Raw genomic sequence first — 21600 nt, forward strand, 5'->3', positions numbered from 1 at the left:
GAAGGTCATTAGCCAGGATGTGCTTATAAATTTGTTAGGTATCTAGAGGCATAGGACCTTGTGCTTTAAAAATATACTACATTGGGAATGTGTTTTCCCAAAGAGTAAGTAATGTTACATCCAAACTTATGAGGATAACTAGAGCAACTTCAGCAACCCATGCGACAAACAGGATTGGGTGCTCAGCCTCGCTGACTTAGTTAATGCATGTCCCAAGTGCATCCCAATTGTGTGGATTGATGCACATTATGTCATTCACTGGATTGTCTGGTTTTACATACAACGGTCATATAGATGGAATATTGCTGACTGCTGCTTTAAACAACAAACAAACAACAAACAAAGATATTGTTGAGGTCAGCTTGCCTGGTAGCGTCACAGGAGGTCATATTACATGTTTCTGGTGTGCAAGTTTTGTAACCTGCAGGTCGAGGTGCTTCTTCATCATGATAGTCGCTACTACGTCAGTATTTGATGTGACCTAGCAGACAGTGACAATCTATATATACTACATCAGTATTTGATGTGACCTAGCAGACAGTGACAATCTATATATACTACATCAGTATTTGATGTGACCTAGCAGACAGTGACAATCTATATATACTACATCAGTATTTGATGTGACCTAGCAGACAGTGACAAAGTATATATACTACATCGGTACTTGATGTGACCTAGCGGACAGTGACAATCTATATATACTACGTCGGTACTTGATGTGACCTAGCAGACAGTGACAATGTATATATACTACGTCGGTACTTGATGTGACCTAGCAGACAGTGACAATGTATATATACTACGTCGGTACTTGATGTGACCTAGGAGACAGTGACAATCTATATATACTACGTCGGTATTTGATGTGACCTAGCAGACGGTGACAATGTATATATACTACATCGGTACTTGATGTGACCTAGGAGACAGTGACAATGTATATATACTACATCGGTATTTGATGTGACCTAGCAGACGGTGACAATGTATATATACTACGTCGGTACTTGATGTGACCTAGCAGACAGTGACAATGTATATATACTACATCGGTATTTGATGTGACCTAGCAGACGGTGACAATGTATATATACTACTTCGGTACTTGATGTGACCTAGCGGACAGTGACAATGTATATATACTACATCGGTACTTGATGTGACCTAGCAGACGGTGACAATCTATATATACTACGTCGGTACTTGATGTGACCTAGGAGACGGTGACAATCTATATATACTACGTCGGTACTTGATGTGACCTAGCGGACAGTGACAATCTGTATATACTACATTGGTACTTGATGTGACCTAGGAGACGGTGACAATCTATATATACTACGTCGGTACTTGATGTGACCTAGCAGACGGTGACAATCTGTATATACTACATCGGTACTTGATGTGACCTAGCAGACGGTGACAATCTGTATATACTACATCGGTACTTGATGTGACCTAGGAGACAGTGACAATGTATATATACTACGTCGGTATTTGATGTGACCTAGCAGACAGTGACAATCTATATATACTACATCGGTACTTGATGTGACCTAGCAGACAGTGACAATGTATATATACTACATCGGTATTTGATGTGACCTAGCAGACAGTGACAATCTATATATACTACATCGGTACTTGATGTGACCTAGCAGACAGTGACAATGTATATATACTACATCGGTACTTGATGTGACCTAGGAGACGGTGACAATCTATATATACTACGTCGGTACTTGATGTGACCTAGGAGACGGTGACAATGTATATATACTACATCGGTACTTGATGTGACCTAGGAGACAGTGACAATGTATATATACTACGTCGGTATTTGATGTGACCTAGGAGACAGTGACAATCTATATATACTACATCGGTACTTGATGTGACCTAGCAGACAGTGACAATGTATATATACTACGTCGGTATTTGATGTGACCTAGCAGACAGTGACAATCTATATATACTACATCAGTATTTGATGTGACCTAGCAGACAGTGACAATGTATATATACTACATCGGTACTTAATGTGACCTAGCAGACGGTGACAATGTATATATACTACATCGGTATTTGATGTGACCTAGCAGACGGTGACAATCTCTATATGCTCATTGGTACTTGATGTGACCTAAGAGACAGTGACAATGTATATATACTACGTCGGTATTTGATGTGACCTAGCAGACAGTGACAATCTATATATACTACATCAGTATTTGATGTGACCTAGCAGACAGTGACAATGTATATATACTACGTCGGTACTTGATGTGACCAAGCAGACGGTGACAATGTATATATACTACATCGGTATTTGATGTGACCTATCAGACGGTGACAATCTGTATATGCTACGTCAGTACTTGATGTGACCTAGGAGACAGTGACAATGTATATATACTACGTCGGTACTTGATGTGACCTAGCAGACAGTGACAATCTATATATACTACATCAGTATTTGATGTGACCTAGCAGACAGTGACAATGTATATATACTACGTCGGTATTTGATGTGACCTAGCAGACGGTGACAATCTGTATATGCTACATCAGTATTTGATGTGACCTAGCAGACAGTAACAATGTATATATACTACATCGGTATTTGATGTGACCTAGCAGACGGTGACAATCTGTATATGCTACATTAGTATTTGATGTGACCTAGCAGACAGTGACAATGTATATATACTACATCGGTATTTGATGTGACCTAGCAGACGGTGACAATCTGTATATGCTACATCAGTATTTGATGTGACCTAGCAGACAGTGACAATGTATATATACTACGTCAGTACTTGATGTGACCTAGGAGACAGTGACAATGTATATATACTACGTCGGTACTTGATGTGACCTAGCAGACGGTGACAATCTATATATGCTACGTCGGTACTTGATGTGACCTAGGAGACAGTGACAATCTTTATATACTACGTCGGTACTTGATGTGACCTAGGAGACAGTGACAATCTTTATATACTACGTTGGTACTTGATGTGACCTAGGAGACAGTGACAATCTTGATATACTACATCGGTACTTGATGTGACCTAGGAGACAGTGACAATCTTGATATACTACGTCGGTACTTGATGTGACCTAGGAGACAGTGACAATCTATATATACTACGTCGGTACTTGATGTGACCTAGCAGACAGTGACAATGTATATATACTACGTCGGTACTTGATGTGACCTAGGAGACAGTAACAATCTTGATATACTACATCGGTACTTGATGTGACCTAGGAGACAGTGACAATCTTTATGCTATGTCGGTACTTGATGTGACCTAGCAGACAGTGACAATCTTTATGCTATGTCGGTACTTGATGTGACCTAGCAGACAGTGACAATCTATCTATACATGCTACGTCGGTACTTGATGTGACCTAGCAGAAAGTGACAATCTATGTCAAACATGTCATAATAATAAGTGTATTTATAATGCACCATATTCCATTCACCAAGTGGATGCTCATAGCGCTACACTATTATTACCCCGGTCAATTTCATTCTCAGCTCCCTGGGGAGTATACAACCCAAGCTGCCTGTGAGGCGCTAGAAGGTTAACAGCCACATTACCATCTCATCCTACCGGGTACCCACTCACTGCTGGGTGAACAGAGGCACATTTAGAACAAAGTCACTTGCCTAAGGAGACACCACATGTGGTACATGTGCTTCAGTGTGGGGCAGGACCGAGGCCCTAGAAACTCTCAGGAGTCAAGCTCAGGTGGTCACCCATCCAACTACCCTCCGAGACCGACGTTGCTTAACTTCACCTGATTAGTGATCTGTGCGCTGTGCACAAGACCATGTGCCACCACGACATATGACATGGTATAAACATGTCATGGTATAAACATCAGGGTATAAACATGTCAGGGTATAAACATGTCAGGGTATAAACATGTCATGGTATAAACATCATGGTCCAAAAGTCATGGTATAAACGTCGTGGTCTAAACGTCGTGGTCTAAACGTCATGGTATAAACGTCGTGGTCTAAACGTCATGGTCTAAACGTCGTGGTCTAAATGTCGTGGTCTAAACGTCGTGGTCTAAACGTCGTGGTCTAAACGTCGTGGTCTAAACGTCGTGGTCTAAATGTGTTGTGGAAGGAAATGGATTTCATTATTGCCTTCTCTCGTTTCCTCTGTGATGGTGGAGCTAGCAGCGGCTTGGTTTTCTTGTCAGGGAAATCAAGATGCCTCTCCCACGTCATGCTGCAAGCCATTACAATGTTGCCATAACAACACATCCGTGGCTAAGAGAGATTTCTCTAAAACACCTTGAGGGAAATAATGTGTTTGTTCAACCTAAAGGACCAAAAGTTTGTGTGTCGTTGAAATCCTAGACCAAAATGTTGACATGGAGAGGAACAATGAAACCGAATCCTGTGTGAATTGAGGTGTGTCATATGAAACAGTGTTTAAAAGTTGATTCTAAAATTGCAAGAGTAGTTAAATTGGTGACTGTGTTCGGTGGCTTGGCTCCTGTGAGTTTCCATGGCTCTGAAGGCAAGTGACTTTCTTCCAAATATGCCTGTTCTCCCAGCAAGAAATGGGTACCTGTTCGGAGGAGATGGCTGCTTGGGTTATATGCTCTCAAGGAAGATGAGAATGAAACTCGACTGCACACTGATCTAGTGACCGGCAAGTAATCAGATCTATCATGGTCTAAGGGCATTTGAGCCGTTATCAATCGGAAAGTGTACCATAAAAATTCATAATTCATAAATGATAAACACAACATAATCACTAACATTGGTATATATTGATCCTTCAAAGTGTAAAGTCAGTGGTCCATGTCAGTCCTCTTGGAATATTATGCAGTCAGACTGTGAGAACTACTGAACATTTAAATATCTAGGTAATTTTTGTCTAAGATTCTAAAATTTGACATTACCTTGTCCGTAAAAATGAATTTGATGATAAAAAACAAAGCAGATGACAATAAAACCGATCGCCCAAATGCATCACGGCAACGGCCATGGTAACCCGATGCATGTGAGTTCCATGCAAATTGAAATGCACATGCTTTCTACCATCCCTTGCCCTGTAAAAATCCACCCAGATCGTATAACATTCATTCGTTATTGAATTGCTACCACATGCCAAGATTGACAAGAAATCAGCGACACCAAGCCCTTGGACGATTGCAAGCTGGACCAACCGCCCGGCAAGTAGCCAATGCATTTCAAGTCCACGTAAGGACCATATACAGGCTCCAGCAACAGTACCAGACCACCAACACTACAGATGAACGAACACATAGCGGAAGACCAAGGGTCACCAACTGACGTCAGGATCATCCGATTGTGCGACAGCATCTCCAGAGCCGCTTTGTTACTGCTGCGGAAACTCCTCGACCCATGAGTGTGGACACTGTGTGTCGATGATTGACAAGCAGACACCTCCACTGTCACAGGCCACACCGAGGACCCATTCTGATGCCGGGACCGTCTTCAGTGGGCAACACAGCACCAGCATTAGGGCCACAAGTGGTGGAGAAGAGTCCTCTTCTCAGATGAGCGCTGTTACTTTATCTCAACAGTAGATGGCAGAGAGAGAGTCTGGCGACGCCATGGGGAACGTTTTTCAGATGCTTGTGTTGTTGAGAGGGACTCGTGGGGTGGTCCGAGCATCATGGTGTGGGGTGGAATTGGTCTTGCACAGAGGGTCGGCCCTGTGGTCTTCCGGAACATCGGTCCAGGGAGAGGTAATGATCAGGTCTTGAGACCACATGCCATACCTCATTTGGCACATCGCCGCAACTACGAGTTGATAACGCCCAAGCCCACACTATGAGAGCAACAAGAGACTTCCTCCAGCAGAACGGCATCAGAACCATGCAGTGGACTGCCCTCAGCCCCGATTTAAATCCCATTGAGCACCTGTGGCACGAGATTCAAAGATAGCTGACTGATGTCCGACCAAGGCCGACAACTGCAGCTGAACTGCGTCAGGCATTCCTCAGAGTGTGGGCTCAAGTGCCTATTGCCTTCATCAACCACCTCATCCATTCCACGTATCGACGTTGCATGGCAGTCATCAATGCACATGGCAGACACACGAGATACTGACTTGTGATGACATTTTCTCAGAGACTAGTGTTGTGTTTCACTTTAAGAACATTTTACACTTTAATTTCAACCTTGACGATAAGTTTTGCCAAGTTTCATCTAATTAATATGTCTCAAAGTATGTTTACAGTGTTTGGACAAATAAGGTTTCTCATATATCTATCCATGGTGATGTTTCTTTTGCAGTTCAGTATATTAGTATGTTGTATCAGTGCTCATTAGCGGTATGTTCCAGTTTAGCTGCAGGTAACACTTCCCCTCTCCCACTGTCCGTCATCACCTCACCTAGCAAGGATTTATCAAGGATCCCAAGCTAAGGGCCCATGGCAGACACATTGGGAAAAACACACTTAATTTGGTTCAAAATTGGTATTGCCTTTTTTTCCTTTCTTAAAATCAGGGGTATTTTTATAATTCATTCAATGCACTTATGCACGCACATGTCACTTTATAATTGCAATAATCAACGCAACGCGATGTTAACCCCATTTCACCTCACTCACTCACTCACTCACTCACTCACTCGCTCACTCGCTCACTCTGTTTCAGGTGACAGCCATGGGAAGGATGCTGTCGCAGGCATATCTAACATTCCTTGCCGCGTCTGTGGTGGAGCCTCGTCGGGCTTTCACTTCGGAGCCCTCACTTGTGAGGGTTGTAAGGTGAGCTAAATATCCCTCCTATCATTTAACTATAGATTACTTAATTTGTCCCTGTTGTGTTTTTTGCTCATGTTATCAACCACTAGTTTGCCAGACAATACTGGATTATTTACATAAAACAACTCTCACTCACTCACACACTCACTCACTCAGAGCCTCATTTCCAGACGACCCATGAAGATCTTGTTTAGAATAGGTCTTCAGCAACCCATGCTTTCCGTAACAGGCAACTTTGCTTGTTGTATGAGGTGTGGGGTGGTCAGACTGGCTGACTTTGTTGACGCATGTCATCGTATCCCAATTGCGTGGATTGATGCTCCTGATATCAATAACTGGATTGTCTGGTCCAGACTCGAATATTTACAGACCGCCGTCATATAGCTGGAACATTGCTGAGTGAGGTGTTAAACAAAAAACAAACAAACACACAAATCATTTCCTGACATGCAGGTACAATGTTCTTGTCTTTCATCCTATATTTTGACCTCTGAGAATGTTGCCCCACCTCTGCCGAATGTGTTGGATCACTCTGCTTCTTGGACTGCAGGGCTTCTTTCGGCGAATGGCGAAGGAGCGTGAATGGCACTCGTACAAGTGTTCCAAGGAGGACAGGTGTGAGATCAGCATGCTGACTCGCAATGTATGCAAGGCTTGTCGCTACAGAAAGTGCCTGGACGCCGGCATGTCAGTCGAAGGTGCGACTTTATGTTTCATTTCAAATTTAATTTTTAAATGTAAACAGTTTGAGTTCAAACCAACATCCTCATTTTGGGGGGAACAGCCACTAGGGACGTGGGTTGGAATATGACTCTTCCTTGTCATAATGGCTACTAAGATGAACTGGATGATCAATTTGTGATTAGGTTCATTACATGTCATCATACTCTGACTGTGTGGGACTCATAACATCTATCACTGGTTTGCCGGGCTCAATTTTACTTACAAGCTTATAGTTGAAATATTGCTGACTGCCATGTAAAACCAACTGTTCAGGGATGTAAATTTATCAGCCGAAACTCGGATAAATCGCGTTTTTTTAAACCGTAGTCCTCGGGGGGAAAAAATCATCTTCCTCGTAAAAATATGATCAAATATTTAAAAAAAAATAAAAAATGCAATGGAATGGTCTTAAAAAATTCGGGTGAGGGGCGGGGATGGGGGTATGTGTAACCTTAGGATTCAGATATTATACCCTTCTGCCTAGGTGACTTTCTCCTCTCAACCACTCCTTGGTTCCAAGGTGATGTAGCTCCAAAGCACAAGTCAGTTTCGTTTGCTCAAGTCCATTTATTTATGATGGAAGTTTTCACAAATGTACTGACAAGGTCCTCAGATAGTTTCTTGTAGCCTGACTTACTTATATATAACACATACCTAATGGATGCATCGAAGAGCCTGATAGTATTTTTTATCCACTCTCAACTCTAGTATTTTTTCTGATCCAATCTTTCAATCTACAGAGAGAACCTCTCTGTTCAGCTGTGAGTTTCTGAATCCCCACACCACTCTCGGACAACTAACAAAATACTATCGATGATAGTTTTAGTTCCTCCTACCGAAATAATGTTTAAATACATACCGAAATGACTCATACACTTATTTCAATAGAAGCTAATTTCCATTCCCAAAGTGGCAGATTCTGTTTGTGCTATCAAACTCTTCTTGTCTAAAATAACTCCGTTAACTTTCTAAATAGTTCATGAACCTAGGATGTCTCAGGTAGGATCTGTCTTGGGTTGTACCTATCAGAAAATAGTAACATGTCAAGGCTAAGGCAGAATCATGATCAAACAATTCTTCTTTGTAAAGATATAGCAGAAGCAGATTGGTAATTTGATTGATAAAAACATTTCCTCAACAATTTGATCTTATAAACATGATAAATAGACATTTGAGCATTTTTCTTCAGGCAAAAATCACAATAATTCTTTTTTTCAAAATCAAAACAACATCAACTTATTATTAAGTCACTGGACATGCACTTATATAGAATATTGTAGAATGTCTCATTGGGCAGTGATTGCACATGCAATCTATCAACAAAAATTCAAGTCATCAAATTGCCACAACATCCATATTCCTGATGGTAAAAGTGCTCACAAGTGTTATTGTAGGAGACATCTGCATCTACCAACATGTTCGACACTTTCAAACAACCAATGAAACCGGCGATGCAATGCACCTTATTCAACATACCTGTAACATATAACAGATATATGTCCTCTCATGAAATTCAATACATGCTTTTATCATATTGTAGGTATACACATTCGTATACATTATAGAAATGCATATAGGTAAGTACATAAGCATAAAACATGTTGTAAACATGGTAAAGGTAACATCTTGTATACAATATAACATGAAACATTTATACAATAGGACACTAGTAGGTCTGAGGTCACTTATATTTCTAAAATTGCGACATTTCAATGTTCTCCTGTCTCTGCAGAACAGATGGATGAATTAACTTTACATCGCTGACAGCAGCTGTTTGAGTAGCGGTGGGGCAAGGTGGTGGGGCAAGGTGGTGGGGCAAGGCGGTGGGGCAGAAGGTCTACCAGATTCATGAACAACTATGGGATATTGTACGTTCCCATGTATCAGAGAAACACTTGCTATACAGTCCTCATCCATCCTTCTGGTCAGTCTACCTGCCTTAACCCATGATAGAGAAACCTTCCTGGGTAGCTCTACATGCTCATTGGTGGTGGTTTTTATCAAACTCGCCTTGTTAGGTCCCCATGACAGAATCATGTCAAATCTTACTAATCTTCTTGTAATACAGATCGATTGTGGAATCATGTTTGGTCCTAAACTTCTAAGATATATTGGACTAACTGAATTCGTGGCCTAAGTAACGTGTTTACATTTAGTTCTAGATGCCAGTTCTATTTCCAAATAGGTCTCTCCGTAATAATGTACACTGCTATGGCAAAGATAACCAAACTCCTGCATAGAATAGAATATTAATATCCAACATTGCTTTGATATTTGCCAGGTTATTATTGGTAAATCTATAATTATTTGACTGAAGTGGACCAATAGTCAGTAGTCTCGCTCGCTGACTCACTCAATAGAATACTCCCCGTCCATGGGGATTTCTTGGTAGGAATAAAGGTCTACGGCAACTATACTTGTCCTAAGAGGCAACCAAATGATTTGGATGGTCCGGCCCGGTGACTTGGTTGAGGACATGACATCGTATCCCAATTGCATCGATCGATGCTCATGCCATTTCCCTATTTCAGCAAGTCGAATGGGTCATCAACCCAATGCAATAAAACATGCAAATTTGACTTATGATTTTGTAATGTCGCCATTTCTCTATTTCAGCAGGTCAAATTTGTCGGCAACCCAATGCAATAAAACATGCAAATTTGACTTATGATTTTGTAATGTCGCCATTTCTCTATTTCAGCGAGTCGAATTGGTCGGCAACCCAATGCAATTAAACATGCAAATTTGACTTATGATTTTGTAATGTCGCCATTTCTCTATTTCAGCAAGTCGAATTGGTCGGCAACCCAATGCAATTAAACAGGCAAATTTGACTTATGATTTTGTAATGTCGCCATTTCTCTATTTCAGCAAGTCGAATTGGTCGGCAACCCAATGCAATTAAACAGGCAAATTTGACTTATGATTTTGTAATGTCGCCATTTCTCTATTTCAGCAAGTCGAATTGGTCGGCAACCCAATGCAATTAAACATGCAAATTTGACTTATGATTTTGTAATGTCGCCATTTCTCTATTTCAGCAAGTCGAATTGGTCGGCAACCCAATGCAATTAAACATGCGATCTCGATAGAGGCCCGGAAGCAAGGGAAGCGAACCAGTGATGCAGATCCAGTGGCCAAAGACCCCTCACCACCACCCATCCCTCTAGATATCGCTGCCTTCACCAGGGTGCACCGCAAGACCACCCTGCCACTGGTTAAGAAGAAACTTGACATGGAAGTCATTGACAACACCATCAAACTGGTCAAGGAGGCATGGAATGAACTTAGTTCACTCAACATGCCCAACAAAGTAGGTCAAGGTCATTTAGATACTAAGGTCAGAGGATTACAATAAGTTATTCAGCATGGGAGCAGTTGATGCAGCCAGAGCAATAAAGTCTTTGCATGGCTAGGATAATGTTTCAAAAAGTATTTATTTGATTTATTGTGGTTAAAGTGTTCACTCGTCACGCCTAAGACCCGGGCTCAACTCCCCACGTGGGTACAATGTGTAAAGCCCATTTCCGGTGTCCTCTGCCATGATATTGCTGGAATATATTGCGAAAAGTAGTGTAAAACCATACTCACTCACTCACTCACTCTTTGATTAGCCTATTCGGTTTCACATGTATACATATTCTGATATAAAACCTGATGACATACTTACAGGCCACCATGATATCACTGGAGCATTTCTCACTGGCATGTAACAACTTCCACTCACTGGAACATTTCTCACTGGCATGTAACAACTTCCACTCACTGGAACATTTCTCACTGGCATGTAACAACTTCCACTCACTGGAACATTTCTCACTGGCATGTAACAACTTCCACTCACTGGAACATTTCTCACTGGCATGTAACAACTTCCACTCACTGGAACATTTCTCACTGGCATGTAACAACTTCCACTCACTGGAACATTTCTCACTGGCATGTAACAACTTCCACTCACTGGAACATTTCTCACTGGCATGTAACAACTTCCACTCACTGGAACATTTCTCACTGGCATGTAACAACTTCCACTCACTGGAACATTTCTCACTGGCATGTTACAACTTCCACTCACTGGAACATTTCTCACTGGCATGTAACAACTTCCACTCACTGGAACATTTCTCACTGGCATGTAACAACTTCCACTCACTGGAACATTTCTCACTGGCATGTAACAACTTCCACTCACTGGAACATTTCTCACTGGCATGTAACAACTTCTACTCACTGGAACATTTCTCACTGGCATGTTACAACTTCCACTCACTGGAACATTTCTCACTGGCATGTAACAACTTCCACTCACTGGAACATTTCTCACTGGCATGTAACAACTTCCACTCACTGGAACATTTCTCACTGGCATGTAACAACTTCCACTCACTGGAACATTTCTCACTGGCATGTAACAACTTCTACTCACTGGAACATTTCTCACTGGCATGTAACAACTTCTACTCACTGGAACATTTCTCACTGGCATGTTACAACTTCCACTCACTGGAACATTTCTCACTGGCATGTAACAACTTCCACTCACTGGAACATTTCTCACTGGCATGTAACAACTTCCACTCACTGGAACATTTCTCACTGGCATGTAACAACTTCTACTCACTGGAACATTTCTCACTGGCATGTTACAACTTCCACTCACTGGAACATTTCTCACTGGCATGTAACAACTTTCACTCACTGGAACATTTCTCACTGGCATGTAACAACTTCCACTCACTGGAACATTTCTCACTGGCATGTAACAACTTCCACTCACTGGAACACTAACTGTGACTTTCCATGTGGTTCATTTCTATCTGCAGATCTGCTTCAACAACTACGAGTTGAACTGCAACGACCTGCAGAACACATGGAAGACGATTATGGTCCATTTTGAGTTCAATGCCAAGTGTGTCATCAAATTCTCCAAGAAACTACCCAGTAAGTAATGCGATATCTGTGTGAATCTGGCTCAGGGGGACAATCTATATGCCAATATGTCAATGCAAATGTTAAAATAACAATCCAAATGTTAATATAACAATCCAAATGTTAATATGAAAATCCAAATGTTAGTATAACAATCCAAATGTCGATATAACCATCCAAATGTCAGTATAACTATCCAAATGTCAATATGACAATCCAAATGTTAGTATCACCACTCAAATAAAATATCACTATCCAAATGTTAATATAACAATCCAAATGAGAATATGACAACCAAAATGTTAGTATAACAACCCAAATGTTAGTATAACAACCCAAATGTTAGTATAACAATCCAAATGTTAATATAACAATCCAAATGAGAATACGCAAACCAAATGATAGTATAACAACCCAAATGTCAATATAACAATCCAAATGTCAATATAACAATCCAAATGTCAATTGTACAATCCAAATGTTAATATGACAATCCAAATGTTAGTATGACAATCAAAATGTCAATATAACAATCCAAATAACAATATAACAATCCAAATAACAATATAACAATCCAAATGTTAGTATCACTACTCAAATAAAATATCACTATCCAAATGTTAATATAACTATCCAAATGTGAATAGGCAAACCAAATGTTAGTATAACAACCCAAATGTCAATATAACAATCAAAATGTCAATAAAACAATCAAAATGTCAATATAACAATCCAAATGTTAATATATCAATCCAAATGTCAATATAACAATCAAAATGTCAATTGTACAATCCAAATGTTAATATGACAATCCAAATGTTAGTATGACAATCAAAATGTCAATATAACAATCCAAATAACAATATAACAATCCAAATAACAATATAACAATCCAAATGTTAGTATCACTACTCAAATAAAATATCACTATCCAAATGTTAATATAACAATCCAAATGTGAATAGGCAAACCAAATGTTAGTATAACAACCCAAATGTCAATATAACAATCAAAATGTCAATATAACAATCAAAATGTTAATATATCAATCAAAATGTTAATATATCAATCCAAATGTCAATATAACAATCCAAATGTCAATTGTACAATCCAAATGTTAATATGACAATCCAAATGTTAGTATGACAATCAAAATGTCAATATAACAATCCAAATAACAATATAACAATCCAAATAACAATATAACAATCCAAATGTTAATATAACAATCCAAATGTCAATTGTACAATCCAAATGTTAATATGACAATCCAAATGTTAATATGACAATCAAAATGTCAATATAACAATCAAAATAACAATATAACAATCCAAATAACAATATAACAATCCAAATAACAATATAACAATCCAAATGTTAATATAACGATCCAAATGTCAATTGTACAATCCAAATATTAATATGACAATCCAAATGTTAATATGATAATCAAAATGTCAATATAACAATCCAAATAACAATATAACAATCCAAATAACAATATAACAATCCAAATAACAATATAACAATCAAAATGTTAATATAACAATCCAAATGTCAATTGTACAATCCAAATGTTAATATGACAATCCAAATGTTAATATGACAATCAAAATGTCAATATAACAATCCAAATAACAATATAACAATCCAAATAACCATCCAAATAACAATATAACAATCCAAATAACAATATAACAATCCAAATGTTAATATAACAATCAAAATGTTAATATGATGATCCAAATGTTATTATAACAATCCAAATGTTAATATGACAATCAAAATGTCAATATAACAATCCAAATAACAATATAACAATCCAAATAACAATATAACAATCAAAATGTTAATATATCAATCCAAATGTCAATATAACAATCCAAATATCAATTTTACAATCCAAATGGTAATATGACAATCCAACTGCTAATATAACAATCCAAATGTCAAAATAACAATCCAAATGTTAATATGACGAACCAAATGTTAGTATAACAATCCAATTGTTAATAGGTCAATCCAAATGTTAATAGGTCAATCCAAATGTTAGTATAACAATCCAAATGTTAGCATATGACAATCCAAATGTTAATATAACAATCCAAATGTCGATATAATAATCAAAATGTTAATGTAACAATCCAAATGTTAGAATGCCAATCCAAATGTTAATATGACAATCCAAATTTTAGTATAACAATCCAAATGTTAGTATGACAATCCAAATGTTAGTATAACAATCCAAATGTCAATATAACAATCAACATGTCAATATAACAATCCAAATAACAATATAACAATCCAAATGTTAATATATCAATCCAAATGTCAATATAACAATCCAAATGTCAATTGTACAATCCAAATGTTAATATGACATCCAAATGTTAATATGACAATCCAGCTGCTAATATATCAATCCAAACGTTAATATAACAATCCAAATGTTAATATAACAATCCAAATGTTAATATGATGATCCAAATGTTATTATAAAAATCCAAATGTTAGCATATAACAATCCAAATGTTAATATGACAATTCAAATGTCAATATAACAATCCAAATAACAATATAACAATCCAAATGTTAATATGACAATCCAAATGCTAATATAACAATCCAAATGTCAAAATAACAATCCAAATGTTAATATGACGATCCAAATGTTAGTATAACAATCCAATTGTTAATAGGTCAATCCAAATGTTAATAGGTCAATCCAAATGTTAGTATAACAATCCAAATGTTAGCATATAACAATCCAAATGTTAATATGACAATCCAAATGTTAATATAACAATCCAAATGTCGATATAATAATCAAAATATTAATGTAACAATCCAAATGTTAGTATGCCAATCCAAATGTTAATATGACAATCCAAATTTTAGTATAACAATCCAAATGTTAGTATGACAATCCAAATGTTAATATGACAATCCAAATGTTAGTTTAACAATCCAAATGTTAGTATTACAATCCAAATGTTAATATAAGAATCCAAATGTTAGTATAAAATTCCAAATGTTAGTATAACAATCCACATGTCAATATAACAATCCAAATGTTAATATAACAATCCAAATGACAATGTAACAATCCAAATGTCAATATAACAATCCAAATAACAATATAAAAATTTAAATGTTAGTATAACAATCCAAATGTTCGTATAACAATCCAAATGTCAGTATAACAATCCAAATGTTAATATGACAATCCAAAATATAACAATCCCAATAACAATATAACAATCCAAATAACAATATAACAATCCAAATGTTAGCATAACAATCCTAAAGACAATATAACATCTAAGGGTGAAACGATTCACCGATATTCCGATGCATAGGGATACTTGACCCACGATACGATATACAATAAACGTAGGCCAATTTATCGATACGGAACGCAAATCTCAAGTACAGCGTTTCCTCGCTATTGTGCCTTTCAATAAACCGCTAACTTGGTTATAGCGCGCGGTAACGCATGGCTCCCAAAAACGTACTTACATTTTTAATAAGCTCAGGTTTTACACCGACAGATGTTTTTCCCCATCTCAAAAAACATTATCAGCTGATCCCCGCAAGCACATAACAATGGTAATACCTGTCCGCAAATCCGAACTGAAGTACGCAATTCAATACCATTATCATACTATCTTGTTATTAAAACGTGTTCATTGTATATCTGGACTTGTGTTTGTAATATATTTTAATAGTTTTTTTTTCAAAATTTCATTTTATATTGTTTTCATTAAGTTATGTGAAATTGTGTGTGAAGAGATACAGCAACCACGGTCAGATTACCGCTTTTGACGCATTGAAGCAAACTTTAGTTGCTAGAGAATGGATACATATATTAAAAATGCCATACTTTGACTCGTTAAAAGTCATATTTATGGCAATTTGACTCATATATGTCAACAAAACGTTTTCGCAATTGAAATACATGTAGCACGGGAAGTCCCTAGGGTGACTGGTCAAATTGTTCCATGTGTAAAACTATCCTGCAACAGCAATCACCAGTACCAACATGCTACACTTGTGGTTCTTATAATTTTAAATACATATATAGTAAAAGCTGCAACTAAGGTAACACGATATTGGAATATATTATTCCTGATAAAACAATAATTTCAGATACAATTTCTTCGACCATTGCATCAAAATTCTTTGACGTTGTATCACTGGTGGAGCACATTAATTATTTTCTGGTGTTTGAACTTTGAATTGTTTTTAAGGAAAGTTAGAGAAAGTTCCACTTTGAAGCTGAACAACTTCAGTAGTCCTGTTATTATAAATTAATTTTGACTGTTCCAAAATCATGAAAGGTTCAATCTTGACATGCTTTAAGTCTTGTTTTTTTATCATTGCGTATCGAGATACGTATCGTATCGTGACCAGAATATCGAGATGCGTATCGTATCGTGACCTTCCTGTATCGTTGCAGCCCTAATAACATCCCAAATGTTAAAATGACAAACCAAATGTTAATATATCAATCCAAATAAAATTATATCAATCCAAATAACAATATAACAATACCAATAACAATATAACAATCTAAATAACAATATAACTATCCTCATGACAATATAACATCCAAAATGTTAAAATGATAGTCCACATTTGTTGTTGCAGACTTCCAATCACTGAGTCTCCAGGATCAGGTGTCACTCATCCAGATGGCGACATATTCTCTGTGTATCCTCAACCATTGTCAGTTCTACAACCTCGAAAAAAAAGAGTACCGCTTCTTTGATTTCACGCCAGAGGAGGAAGAAGCCATTCTGAGATACTTCCCTCAGTTTAAGATCATCCCAAAACACTTCCACCACTTTGGCATGATGGTGAAATCAAAGAATTTTGACGACACGGAGCTGGCGTTCCTCTCAAGTCTTGTGTTGCTGAACAGTGGTAAGATGGCGTTCCTCTCAAGTCTTTTGTTGCTAAATAGTGGTAAGATGGCATTCCTCTCAAGTCTTGCGTTGCTAAATAGTGGTAAGATGGCGTTCCTCTCAAGTCTTGTGTTGCTGAACAGTGGTAAGATGGCGTTCTTCTCGAGTCTTGTGTTGCTGAACAGTGGTAAGATGGTGTTCCTCTTGAGTCTTGTGTTGCTGAACAGTGGTAAGATGGCGTTCCTCTCAAGTCTTGTGTTGCTGAACAGTGGTAAGATGGCGTTCCTCTTGAGTCTTGTGTTGCTGAACAGTGGTAAGATGGCGTTCCTCTCAAGTCTTGTGTTGCTGAACAGTGGTAAGATGGCGTTCCTCTCAAGTCTTGTGTTGCTGAACAGTGGTAAGATGGCGTTCCTCTCAAGTCTTGTGTTGCTGAACAGTGGTAAGATGGCGTTCCTCTTGAGTCTTGTGTTGCTGAACAGTGGTAAGATGGCGTTCCTCTTGAGTCTTGTGTTGCTGAACAGTGGTAAGATGGCGTTCCTCTCAAGTCTTGTGTTGGTGAATGGTGGTAAGATGGCGTTCCTCTTGAGTCTTGTGTTGCTGAATAGTGGTAAGATGACATTCCTCTTGAGTCTTGTGTTGCTGAACAGTGGTAAGATGGCGTTCCTCTCAAGTCTTGTGTTGCTGAACAGTGGTAAGATGGCGTTCCTCTCAAGTCTTGTGTTGCTGAACAGTGGTAAGATGGCATTCCTCTTGAGTCTTGTGTTGCTGAATAGCTGGCACTCACCATTAAGAAGATAAAAGAAGGAGGGGTCAGATCGAGTCAGAATATTGTGTGTGAGGTATCCACCAGACACATGCACACACATGCATACTCACACACACACACTCACACACATATGCACACATGGATTTTCCTGCCCAGACTTGATTGTTTACAGGCAGCTGTGATATTTCTGACTGGCAAAAAGACAACAACAACAACGTCAGACAACACCTGTTATTGATTCTCTTTCTCTACACCAATTTCTGGTGTCCCCCCGCCGTGATATTGCTGGAATGTTGCTGAAAGCGGCGTAAGATCATACTCACTCTCTCACTCACTCTACATCAGTCACTTCCTCCTTGTTGCAAGATGTCGACGATGTCCCTCATGGTGTTGTATGATGTTGTTCCAGAGAATCTGACCATGACAGAAAGAGACCGAGTGGACGCAATGAGTTCGGATCTGCTCGATTCTCTACAGGTGTACATAAAGAGTAAGTAGTGTTGCCTCCTGGATCTGTCTGTTCTCTGTAGAGGGGGACTGTCGGGTAGCCTAGTGGTTAAAGCGTTCACTCGTCACGCCGAAGACCCAGGTTCCATTCCCGACGTGGGTACAATGTGTTGACACAATAAGTTCAGAGCTGATCGATTCTCTACAGGTGTACATTAAGAGTAAGTAGAGTTGCCTCCCGTATCTGTCTGTTCTCTGTAGAGAGGGGGGGGGGAGTCACGGTTGGGTTGCCTAGTGGATAAAGTGTTTGCTTGTCACGTCGAAGACCTGTGTTCGATTCCCAACTGGTGTGTCCCCTCCCCCGTGTTGAAAAGTTAAGTTGAATGTTCCATGGAGGCGGTACTGATATTGGGATCGAGATTGTTCGGGATCCCAATTAAGATGTTTCTATGAACTGAAGTTACTGGTGTGGCTTTTGGACTATTTCCCTGACATTTCCGACTCTGTAATCAAGGTCTGGATGGTTTTCTCTCGTCATCCATGGTGTATTGATGCCATTTGACTGTAAGACTCATTTTGGACTGCACTCCCTGTGGGGATTCTGGGATAGAACTGGTCCCTAGCAACCTATGCTGGTCGTAAATGTAGTAGACAAAACATTTTATGGATGTCAACTACTGTATTAACCTGTAATAGCAACATTTCTGTATAGATCCTTATACCATTGTCTAGCAAGACTGAAAAAATATGTTGTCTATTTTCTTTTCATATATGTAAGTTGTTTTCAGGACACCACACAAACTATGAAGGGAGGATGGGCTACCTTCTCCTGCGTATCAGCGAGCTGGCGATGGCCACACTGCAGCACAATCAGTGTGTCGGGGTGATCGCACAGGCACACCCTGAGTTGCAGAACCAACTGTGGGATGAGATGTACCTCAAGTAGGGTGGCTGTGTGTGGGGTGGACAGTGTGTGAGGGGGTTGATAGTGTGTGTGGTGGGGGGGGTGGGGGGTGGATAGTGTGGGGGAGGTGGACAGTGTGTGGGGGGTTGATAGTGTGTGAGGGGGTTGATAGTGTGGGAGGTAGATAGTGTGTGGGGTGGATAGTTTGTGAGGGGTGGATAGTGCGTGAAGTGTGGAGGGGGTGGATAGTGTGTGGGAGGTAGATAGTGTGTGGGGTGGATAGTGTGTGGGGGTGGATAGTTTGTGAGGGGTGGATAGTGTCTGAAGGGTGAATAGTGCATGGGGGGTGGATAGTGTGTGGGGGGTGGATAGTGTGTGTGGGGTGGATAGTGTGTGGGAGTGGATAGTGTGTGGGGGGTTGATAGTGTTGGGGGTGGATAGTGCATGGGGGGTTGATAGTGTTGGGGGTGGATAGTGTGTGGGGGGTGGATAGTGTGTGGGGGTGGATAGTTTGTGAGGGGTGGATAGTGTCTGAAGGGTGAATAGTGCATGGGGGGTGGATAGTGTGTTGGGTTGATAGTCGGGGTTTGTTGTGTGGAGGGTGGTGGCATGTGGGCTTGGACAGTTGGGGGGGGGCAGGGATGCTGTCGCGTGTGTTCGGGTGAAGGGGCGGGTGGATTCATGGACTGTGTGTTACAGCTGCAGCCTATAATAACGAGACTTCTGTGCATTGTTAATCAGTTGAATGTGATTCAAGACAGTGTATTGTATTTCTTGATACCTCTTTCATGCTTACATTGAAATTCATGATGGAATTGTGTTTGTAATATGTTATTCTGAAGGCTTGTTCTACGTCAGACTTTGATATGGATGTCTGGGTACTAAACAGGAGTAGCTGAGTTTATTGCTGTTGTAGTTGTTCTGAATGAAGCTACCTCAAGTTCAGTCCTATGTGTGAGATGCCAGCAAACGGGTGGGGCTGTGATGAATCAACATGAGGTGGCATCGATACACGTGATACATGTACGAGATTGGCCTGGTCAATGTGTTTTCCAGTCCTAGGTACAAGACATGGGTACACTTCCCTGGATTTCAGAGAATTCAACCATGCCCACATCACTCCTCCCCTAGCACACCCATTTTCACTCCTCCCACAACCATCCCCACCCCTACCCATCAATCCCAACCCCTCCCCATCCCCACCCCTCCCAATCTCAAACCCTCCCACAACCATCCCAACCCCTCCCACAACCATCCCCACCCCTCCCACAACCATCTCCACCCCTACCCATCCATCCCAACCCCTCCCACAACCATTCCCACCCCTCCCACAACCATCCCAACCCCTCCCACAACCATCCCAACCCCTCCAACCCCTCCCACAACCATCCCAACCCCTCCCACAACCATCCCAACCCCTCCCACAACCATCCCAACCCCTCCCACGACCATCTCCACCCCTCCCACACAATCTCCACCCCTCCCACGACCATCCCCACCCCTCCCATGACAATCACCTACCCTCCCATGAAATCTCCACCCCTCCCACGACAATCTCCACCCCTCCCACGACCATCCCCACCCCTACCCATCCATCCCAACCCCTTTCGGGGGCACGGGTGGCCCAGTCTTCTAAGGCGCCGCGATTCGCTGTGCAGAGTTGCGTCCCTTGGGCACGCCAGAAACCTATGATTGTGGGTTCGAATCCCGGTTCGCCCCGATTATGTTTCTAGGTTTGTCAGCACCATACCCGTGCTCGTGGGTTTCACTGAAGTGGTAAACGTCCGAGACCTGCATCACTTCGGGCTTTCCTCCCACATTAAGCTGACACGCCGTGATATAACTGGAATAATGTTAAAAGCGGCGTTAAACCAAACTCACTCACTCACTCACTCCCAACCCCTTTCCACGACCATCCCCACTCCCATGACAATCTCCACGATCATCCCCTCCCAACCCCTCCCCATCCCATCTCTCACACGACATGTGACACAAGTTCTGTGATTTAAAAACTCATGTTTTCCTATTGTTCAATGAAATGTAAAACACACTGAACTATGATAACAGTTGATATTCTTGCAATGTCTGTGCCTTGTTCCTGTTGTTGTAGATCTTATCAACTATTTTTGTTAGACTGTATACATGTG

The 21600-nt window shown here is 40.1% G+C and overlaps 1 protein-coding gene across 1 annotated transcript in view; it reads left to right on the forward strand.

Annotated features, from left to right (window-relative positions):
- The window catches only part of LOC124140669, a 50411-nt gene extending 30883 nt beyond the window's left edge, over nucleotides 1–19528 (forward strand). The window contains exons 4-10 of the mRNA XM_046508353.2: nucleotides 6665–6777; nucleotides 7325–7472; nucleotides 10539–10810; nucleotides 12324–12441; nucleotides 17080–17355; nucleotides 18512–18592; nucleotides 19338–19528. Coding sequence (XP_046364309.2) covers nucleotides 6665–6777; nucleotides 7325–7472; nucleotides 10539–10810; nucleotides 12324–12441; nucleotides 17080–17355; nucleotides 18512–18592; nucleotides 19338–19495 — 1166 coding nt within the window. The 3' untranslated portion in view covers nucleotides 19496–19528. The remainder of the gene's footprint in view (nucleotides 1–6664; nucleotides 6778–7324; nucleotides 7473–10538; nucleotides 10811–12323; nucleotides 12442–17079; nucleotides 17356–18511; nucleotides 18593–19337) is intronic.
- The last annotated feature ends 2072 nt before the right edge of the window (nucleotides 19529–21600 follow it).

This window comes from Haliotis rufescens, unplaced genomic scaffold, assembly GCF_023055435.1.
Source record: "Haliotis rufescens isolate VD_foot unplaced genomic scaffold, xgHalRufe1.0.p SCAF_51, whole genome shotgun sequence".
Lineage (NCBI taxonomy): Eukaryota > Metazoa > Mollusca > Gastropoda > Lepetellida > Haliotidae > Haliotis > Haliotis rufescens.